This window comes from Cariama cristata, unplaced genomic scaffold (assembly GCF_000690535.1).
Source record: "Cariama cristata isolate BGI_N322 unplaced genomic scaffold, ASM69053v1 scaffold15091, whole genome shotgun sequence".
Lineage (NCBI taxonomy): Eukaryota > Metazoa > Chordata > Aves > Cariamiformes > Cariamidae > Cariama > Cariama cristata.
This window is the reverse complement of record NW_009601109.1, coordinates 1-10,028: the sequence shown is the minus strand read 5'-3', so window position 1 is coordinate 10,028 and position 10,028 is coordinate 1. Positions and strand designations below refer to the sequence as shown.

At 38.0% G+C, this 10,028-nt stretch overlaps 1 protein-coding gene across 1 annotated transcript; it reads right to left on the bottom strand.

Annotated features, from left to right (window-relative positions):
* Positions 1–204: 204 nt before the first annotated feature.
* On the bottom strand, positions 205–9,335 carry CCDC112 (coiled-coil domain containing 112; the record flags this gene model as incomplete). Its single annotated transcript, XM_009710331.1, is given in 12 exon segments — positions 205–235; positions 315–433; positions 1,040–1,061; positions 1,063–1,127; positions 1,873–2,289; positions 3,109–3,499; positions 4,098–4,173; positions 5,511–5,600; positions 6,154–6,259; positions 6,907–6,946; positions 7,391–7,501; positions 9,220–9,335. Coding segments are annotated over 12 exon segments (1,584 nt in total), but the record flags the coding sequence as incomplete, so codon positions are not given.
* Between the last annotated feature and the right edge of the window lie 693 nt (positions 9,336–10,028).

Genomic DNA, 10,028 nt, shown 5'->3' with positions numbered 1-10,028 from the left:
CTGCGGGGACACGCCCTTTTCATGCCAACGGAAACGTATGCCGTCACGCAAACCCTGCTAGTCTGACAGGTGACGTTTCAAATCCGACACTTATAAAATATACGTCATTGTGTCAAGCAAATTTTGTGACAACTCCTGACGACTGCTGGCCGCTTCACAGGCAAGGAAGTCATCATCCTGCGACAGGGACAGGCAGGTGCTCATCTATAACCCTTGTCTCCAGGCTGGGATGGCTCTAAAGGCGAAAAAAACAGAAAGAGCTCATGTATAACTGTATTTTTGTCATGCTGCCCGTCTACCGTTCTCCTCCTTACCTATGAGTAATACGTAAAAGCGGTTCTGAAGGCGCTGATGTGATCTGTTTTGTGCGTGCCTCCCAGCCCTCGGTAGGTCTGTACAACCGGGACCGGTCTCTGGTTACGTGAATCTCGACCTCATAGCGAAACAACCAAAACAAAACTGGTCTTTTTCATTGATCACAGCGTCAGTTACATACACTCATTAGGCCTTCACCACATGAATAGGTGCAGAGTAAACAAAACACAGCTGGCTAGCCATAAAGAGACTTTTCCCTTCACACTATCACAGGAAAGGGCTGAAACATTAAATCAGTAAGAGGGTCAACAACTGCTTGCTGTCATTAAACTTCGGTAATTTAAAAGGTTAAACTGTAAGAACCCAGACAACGTTCCCGCAACTCTTCTGGATGCCAGCCTACTTACTTAACTAAAGGTAGAAAATCATTTAAAAATAAGAAACATCACCCACATTCCAGGTTACTTGTATGAGCTATAGGCTTTACCCAGAATAAATACTGCCAGGAGATAAATAAATTCGCTCTTGCCTTTTTTTTTTTTTAAACACAAGAACACAATGCCTGCTGCATTTTTGTCTCCTGATAGCAGGTATGACTTTTTTTTCTTTTATCAACCATTTAGGTAAGTAAAAATAATTGCTTTTTAGATCAATGAGGAAAAAGGTGGTTTAAACAACCAAGCTGCACACAACTCAGATTAAAACAAAAAAAACCGTGAGTTACCTTCTCTCTTAACTTTGCCAACCTTTTGTCGTTTCTCAGCTTCCTTAGCTTGTTTTTGTAGAATCCTTAGCTCCAGTTTATGTAGATCCTGAAACGTACAATGAGTAAAAAGGCAAACTTTTCTTTGGAAGTAAAACAAATCATATGAAAATACATATGCAACCTTTTCACAGTTACTTTTTTTTGTTTTGAAATTATTTTGTCATAGTACAGAATAAAGTTACACTAGGTCACTACTTGCTATAGCTTGTCCTGCACAAACAAATTATAGTTACACAGTTTTGGAAAAAAAAAAAAAAAAAAAAAAAAAAAGAGTATTGTAGTAGTTTAATCTCTGTTTATAAAAAATGAACTCTAGTGTGAATGATGACACTAATATCAGTTCTCCAGTAATCAGATTTACATTGATACAGGATCTAACTTGACATTACAGCTACTCAAACTTGCAGGATATTCAAACATCTCTTTTTATTTCATATCTGCATACAACAATCAGGTCTTCTGTTGTTTTTATAGCATAGAGAGTGATGCAGCCCAAGCTGTTTTTCCCAAATATTTTCACATTGAAGTAAATAAAACCACTTCTATATGTAGAAAGAAACATGGGCTTGAATAATCCTGTAGAACTTGGATATCAAGGAAAATGAACATCTTTGTCTAAAATAAAGTTTCATACTCTTTCTTGTATGTAACAGATGCTGTTATTCATAGTGAATCAAAAATAGATTTAAATGAATGAAACTTGGATTTTAAAAAGTGTTTAACAGATTATATTATAGGAGGAAGAAGGCAAATTTAAAACAACAAGCATAAATGGAGATGTAATTACACACACGCTTTTGAAACTTAGTAATTTCCTCTGCAGCAATTCTCTTCCTTTCCTCCTTTTCAGCTTCCTCCCTCTTCTCCTTTTCAAGCTTTTCAAGTTCCTCCTTTTCTTTCTTCTGCAACGTATGCCTTTCCAACAGTAACTTCATGTGGCATTGGTGCTGATGTTCTTTTTGTTGCTTTTTCTCCTTCTCTTCTTGTAGTTTTAGTTGTGATGCTTGTTCCATTGCAAATGCTATTGCTTGCTGTTTCTTCCATGCTTCAATTGCTGCTTGTTGTCTTTTTCTTTCTTCTTCTGCTTTTTGCTTCTGAGCTTCTTCATGTTGTAGCCATTCCTCCTTGAGCATTTTTTCTGATGTCTCTTTCTCCTTTAAGTTTCCTTCTTTGTCTTGCTGCTGCTTTTCTTTCCACTTCTTAATTGACTGCAAAGGAAAAGCAGGAAAAAGAAAAAATGTTTTCATGAAAATTTTACACATTCGTGGTGATTCAGTCTGATGAAAATGTATGCTCCAAGGATACAAACTCTGACAGGAATTACACATCTATTAAAAGCAAAACTTAAGGCAAAGAACCACCTATGTCTGCTTTCTCACAATTTTTTTTCCCTATTGTATGGATCTCACAGGCAGGTTTAATACATGCCTGCTAAAATTATTTAAGTTACAGCACTCATATTAACTTTGGGTAGTTATGAATGTTGGTGTAATATGCTTTTTTTTTTCCCCCAATGCAAACACATTTCAGGTCTTAATTTTTTTGTTCAAAATAACAATTCCACCTACTATTTTATAATTCAGTTTTTATGTCAGTGTATCTTTTATTACTCAGATGGATAGTTCTTGAAGGAATCATAATTCTCTACGTCAGTGTGGCATAGGTATATTGCCTATATGGTGAGACAGACATTCTTAGGGACAGATGTAACAAGAACTGCAATTTCAGATAGGATCACTTACTGCTGTGGGACTGGCATCTAACTTGCTGGACCACTGCCATCAAAAGCATTTATAATATACTTTGGCAATACACAGCCCGCTTCAGTGTGTTGTTAGGTCTATGCTTATTGGTAATTCTTTAAAATATTTTTGGTAAGTTGCTAAAGACTTCAGTTATACCATCAACTATAACAGAAATCCACCGAGCACTACCACCAGAAACAAATACAAAAATAAGAAACGCATGCATTTTAAAAATAAGTACTTTTTCTTAAAGGTACAAAAGGCCTAGAAGGGTTATTTTACCTCTTTCTTTCGTTCGTGTAAAATTAGAAATTCTCGATACCATTTGTCATGCTGTTCAATATCTTCTTTTGTTCTTCCACAGAGATACTCAAGGGCTTCATCTATGTAAGACAGCCTTCCTTTGTGTTTTGCCCATACTTTCAGAAAATTTTGATGATCATAATCATCCCAGCCTCCTTGCCACCCTCCTGTTTGCTGAAGAAATCTTTCAAACTCTACTACTTCTTCAGGTAGATGATTTTCCATTGTTTTATCGGCTGAGACCCTGGCTGATGGTAATTTCAAAACTTTTTCTGTTGTTGAGCTGCCTAACACCCACAGTTCCACTTTTCTCTCAAAGACACTAAGCTCATTAATGGCAGTTTTCTCCTCCTTCAAAAGCTACTCATATCTGAAAAGAGAACAAACATTGAAATTATGAAAAAAAAAATCCAGTATTCATTGTTCATTCACCAAAAATGAATTCTGGAATTGTTCAATGAGACACAAAAGCTATTCTTCAAAGATTAAGAACTGAAATGGGAACACAGATGACAGCATGGTTGTAATGTTCCCATAATGAAGCACTACACAATCAGAATTAAGTTACCCTTTTAGTGAAAACACACATTTATGGCACTCAAACAACTAACTCAATCCCCTCCTGACACCAGTAGAGAGAAAGGGGAAAAAACATCCCAACCCACTTAAAAAAAACAACAGTAACAAAAAAAAAACCTACCCCAACACCACAAATTTCTTCTGTAGCCTTTCTCTGAAAAGCCTTTTCATAGGCAAATTATTGTAACATTGGATCACTGCAATAGCTATATAAACAGCCTCTCTTAAAGGCTGTTTATCAAGATTCTAATGTTGATAGCTTGAGTTTTGACTTATATACCACAGGAATCACTAGGAAAAGAGTAAATCAAAAGAATAGTTTACTTGATTAATGCAAAGTTTTCATTGTGTCTTACGAAAGCACTTTTTCTTGTAGCTGATAAACATACATTTGTCTCTGTTCCTCTTTAAAAACATTGATTGCAGTTTCAACTTCTTCCATCATTTCCTTGAGCTTGTCAACAACTAAAAAGGAAAAGAAGAAAAGAGCATATCCCTTAAGAAGTCTACAGTACTTAGCAGTAATTCAGCACTATCCAGAAATGTGGGCCCTTGCCGAGACTTCTGGAACACTTTTATTTAAGTGTACAAAAAAGCATGCATTTCTATCTCAGCCTTAAAAGACAGACTCTTTATTTATTCAAAAGGTGTGATTTCAGTGATTTAGCTAACTGGATGCAAATGCCAGTAAAAATGTTCATTTCCATTAAACAAATCTCATTATGAGTAATCTTCAACTGATTCACGCAGTAAGACTGCCTTATCCTAAAGTTTCCACTTTTTTTTTTTTTATAACAATGCAATTAGTGACTGAAGAAGCACACTTAAATCTTTGGTTTATACCAGGCTGTGGCAATCCGTTTCCACCGGGTCACTACTTTTACAAAGCTGACAAAGAAACATCAAAGTAAGACTTTATCCTGTTCTGTCAGCATGGTGTAGTCCTGATGCAGAGAAAGACGGTAAGACAACTGTCTAGAGAAGATCTATTTTGCAATGGTAGAAAAAAGTTTTAGAATCCGTTTTGAACCAGCACATCTCTCTGGAAACATATTGAACACATAGTTTAACTACCCTGGGTTTAAAAAGTAATAAACTAAACTGTTACAGTTATATCACCTAGAACTCTTAGTTCAGCTTTCATGCCTTGTTAGTTCTTGGATTCTTCGCTGACAGCTCAAGAAGATAATGCATTTTTTATAGAATAGACACTGAATAAATGAACTAAGATGCACTTTATCTAGCATCAGAAAGCTCTGAGCTAGTGGGAGGGCTTCAACCTGAGCTCTAGACAAGGTAGTAGAGTATCACAGGAGAACGGTTCTTTCAGTGCCTGTTTCCCGAAAGTTTCAAAACATCCAAACTGAATGAGTTGTTTCAGCATTTTCCACAGAATATTCCAACTTACACTGCAAGCCACGTGGACAGGTAGAAATGAGTTCCCCATAGATCCTTCTCTGTGACCTCTTACCAGATTAAAGGGAGCTATAGCTAAATGGCACTAGGATACTAATGTCATTTTACGTAAGGCAGAGTAAAATATATAAAATACCTGGCTTTCAACAGCCTGAAGAAACAAACCCAGACCACTTCTAAGACAGAGTAAGTTTCTCTGTTTCCACACAGAACTGCAGAGTCTTTCACCATTTCTTACATTTCTGCATTCTTCCCTTCCCAGATTCCTGGAAAAGCAGACAGACTGGAGAAGGAGTATCTCAAGTCTGCAGGAGAATCACAAGCCCAACTATGCAAGAAACCTGTTTATAGAAGAAAATGTTTTTAAATCTGTCATCATGACTTACATTCTGGTGTAGGCTTCACATCTTTTAATTGTTGCTTAAGTCCCTTCACATTATTTTGTATTTTTGATAGCTCCTGCAGGATTTTAGCTTCTGTTAAACAAAATAAGATGTTGATAATTCTAACAGTTTCTTTGTGCATTAAATTCAATGCAAGAACAAGAGCAACAAAATATCCAAAATAAACTGCTGAGATTTCGTCTCAGCAGGGAGACAAATTCTGTTTGATCATAAGAAACTACCATAATACTAAGCATTTTAACATGACTGTAACTGCAGGTAGCTGACTGCATGGGCCATGCATCTTCCCACATAGCATCAACAGATTTTAAAATTAGTATCTCTTATTTCTAAAGGAGTAAACAGGATAGTCATAGCTAGATTATCAGTTTGCCTCCCCCCTCCCCCCCGCCCCCCCAATCTTTTACCAGGTAACTGGAGTTTGAAGAATATTGCCTAGGCAGATAACACCTCCTCTAGAATTTTGAGGGAGACTCTGGCCTAGGCCTCAAAACACTCAGTAACAAAGAGAAAACAAACTTGAAAAGTGTATGTGAATGTACTACTTCAAGGACATTTATTTATGTGCTGTGTTAACTAAAGTAGAATCAATGTTTTCGAGTACTCCAAGCATGCATGCACTTACTTGCTTGCTTTTTTACCACTTGGCTACTCATGAGTTCATAAATACCACACTGATGAGAATGAAGTTCTGGATACATCTTAGGTACTAAAGAGCTGTATCTTCTATCCTAAAAGATTTGGTTTAAGGAAGGGATAAGAGGGTCCAAGACCTAAACATAACAGAACGTAGCTAAGACATGACCCTACTAGTTCCTGCTTAGACCACAGAAAGTGTAAAAGCACACAGACCATGCTGAAAGACCTGAACATAGTAAATGGGAAATTTGGGGGTTCTAGTACACACCCTAAAAGAGCATACTTAACACTTCTTCATAGCTCACATGTAGTGCCTTACAACTCTCATCTTTGTCCTCTTCATTATCTTACAACAGTATCTCCAACCGTACTTCCATGCTCCCTTCTTACTCCTGGAAAATTTTCTGAACTTTTCAGTTTAGTCGTTCCTTGGCAATATTTACATTTCTTAAGGATTGCAAGAGGTAAATGATATGGTAAATTTCCGTAATTAAAATATGCACATTAAAACACATAAAAATTTATAAGGCAAGTATATTTTTAGTTGTCTCTACATGTTCTTTGCCTCCTTCAACTTACTTTGTTTTGATCTTCTCTATTGGAAGGCAAAGCATGATTTATTTGATTACTTTTGAAAGAATCTAGGTACTGTGACCAGGGAGTCACTTTTTGTTCTTGAAGTACTTAATTACTCTGTAAGTGGAACAGATCTTGTAGGACAGACTGTGTACCATCTCACAGCACTATTTAGACTATGTGAATACTCATTATCCATGAACCTAAGAAACGCAAACACAGGACTATTTAAAAGTATATTTAAAGGCAGCAATCAGTGTGTGAAAACTTATGTTGTAGAAAGTATATATTTATTGTACCTTAGCTAGACTACATTAGATTTTGCAATACACACACAAAATTGATCCCAAGTTTCTAAAACGGTAACTTTCCACCGAAGTTGTTCCCGGTGGCATCTGCTACATTCAAGATTGAAAGAATACAATTAATACCACAGAGGGCCCAAAATGTTTATGCTTCTGAATTTTGCAAGTGAATTGTGGAAGTCTTCTTTATAAGCAGTACATATGGTGAAATACCACACTTGCTAACAGCTACCTTCCACCTGAATTAATCTCTCTGTACTACTGATTATTAAACCATTCAAACAAACAAGAGTTAAAAAAAAAAAAAAGGAAAATAAAAAACCCAAATAAAACCCCACTTACTTGCTGACAGTCATGCTATGTTCCAGGTCCTCTAGTATGCTGTATTCTACCCTGAAATCACTCTTCCTATTGTAAAGAGATCCATTTCCGTCTTTTTCTATATTTGCAAGCCTGGAAAGAAAGGTTGCCAGAGTAAGACATGAATATGTGGCAAAGCCCCAAGATTTTCCAAGGTTAGTATCCAGCTGAGGCTGTGTCAACAGGACTGTCTTAGGTTTTATACAAATCACAGTTTTGTTCCTACAGCCGTTTTCAAGGAAAAAATCTTTCTGCAGTTGTAAGAACATACCAAAGTAACCCAAGAACTTGAAGAAGAGAAAGAAGTTAACAAGGAAATTACCCCGCTGACAGGCAGTGGTTCACACACTGAAATGGTCTGAAATTTTATCTGTATGCTCACTATCAAGGAGCCTTATGAGAATTTTCATTGGAAAGCACAGGACAGAGACAGGCTGTATTAATGGAGTTGCACACATAGAGGGAGCCGCAGCACAGACAAAACCATTCCCTCAGCCTTAACACTAGTAACAGTGCTACTGCAACTGAAGATTCAAATTCGAGTTAATTAGCATTTCTAACTTAAGATATTAAAGCTGCTAACTTACTTACTGACTATACTTCATGTACAGGACCAAGAGCTATAGGTGACTTTTGCTTTCTTACTAAGGTCAGAAGCTTTAGAGTACAACTCAGGGTGGGATGTGCTTTGCTTTACTACAATGAGGCAGTATACTAGGGTATCTGTGAAGTCTGGTGCCATCACGTTAGAGATCAGAACAGCAGGACACTGCAGCCACACAGTACAGAGACATCTTGTAGCGTTCCCAACGTTAAGCAACACTACTGACAGCCCAAGAAACTGTGTCTCTCAGTAGCAGCTTAGTTCTTCGGCAGACTATTGCTGCTACATGGTTTAAAGCCCTATGTAGTGCAGTTTATGACTCACAGTTTAAATGCTTTGCTGTCCATGGCAATTCGCAGACCAGACTCAAGTACTAAATTTCCCCACACAGTGCCCTAGAAGCCTTCAGAGCACGACTACAGAAGGACAATGTACCATAGTTAAATGGCATGCCTTGTTTGAAGCTGCTTGGGATGTCTACATTACTCAGCAGTCAATTTTTGAGCCATAACCCAGGTTCCAGAATAACCCAGGAGGAGCTGATTCAGTCAGACAGCATAAAACACTGCTATGAGGCTTAAGTGTCACTGTTCATTCAGGATTCACAACTACAGACCTCTCATTCAGCTGGGTGGCTACATCAGCTTTTCCTCATAAAGGTCATCCATTCAAGAAGAAACCTCCCTGTTCTTTCAGCTGTTAGCATAGCTGTTTCAGCACATACACAAGATGTGGGAAAACAGATTTAAATTACTTCTCTGCCTCAGCTGTCTTGAGCCACCATTTTCCAAAGCAGTGGTCTAGATATTCTAGATGAAGTGCTTTCAGTCTTCTCTGAGGAAGCTATTGTAATGCTGCTGCAATTCCCCTTTTGTTGGTATGTCTTAAGGGCGTTAGGTCCTTAGAAGGGTAAGCACAGCTGAACAGGAAAACTGAGAACTCATTTATGTCACAGGTACTTTATTTTTTGTGCATCTAGTGCAGAAGACAACTGACCAAAGTCCAAATGGTAATTAGAACAACAAGGCATTTTGGAGCTCATGAGCCTATGCTGAACTACTCTTAACAACCACAATAATCTGCCTAAGCTCCTGAAAAGGCAATCTTAGCCCGAAGTTTCATTACCAGAAATTCTTACCTTGAACCTTGAGTTACATTACCTCCATAGCAGCATGGAAATATAGTTATGATGAAGTGTTTAACTTACTGAGCTTTTAGCTTTTTTGCAGTTCTTATGAATTCAACTTTCTTAGCTTGTTCAGCTCTCATCTTCCAGTTCTGAAATTGTTGACCAGCACCTGCAGTACTGGAACTGCTGTCATTCTGTACGTAACAAATTCAAATATTATTAAAAAGCAATATTTATTTTTTAAATGCTCATTGGATATTTTTAAGTAGACAACACCACAGTCCAGAGTAACAGCATTACTTCAGTTTCATACTGGCGCAATTTTAAGTCACACAGGTATTAAACTGGAGCAATCAGCAATGGCAAGCTGATGACTGTATACTAAAATGCATTCAACAGAAAAATGGAAAGACTGCTACATCAGCTTGCTTTAACAGAGGCTGCTCACCACACTGCAATACTAAATCAAGGCGACTGCCTTGCCTCTCACGGCAGTCAGTCTCGGACCAGTCGGAGTAACTACCTACCTGACTACAAGCATGGGATCTACACCAGGCAGTTACCCCCACTTCATCTTGTTCAAGAAAAGCACTAGTTTAACTTCTGAAATCTGTTTAATAACCCTTGCAAATTGCCAACTCTTCATAGCAACCCTGAGCATCCTTAACATAAACACTGCTAGGAATGCAGATGACGAAGTCACCTACTCAGGTTATAAAGCCACCATTTTGAGGCCAGCCCGACAAACCAGCTCTGCTTCCTACAGGTTTCTTTTTAACGTTTATCCCTACACCTTGTATGAGGCTGGAATTCTTCTGCGGCCGCCTCCCGGCGCCCCCGCAGAAAGGGGCTCCCCTTGGCCGGCGGTAAAAGCCGGCGGGCTGGGC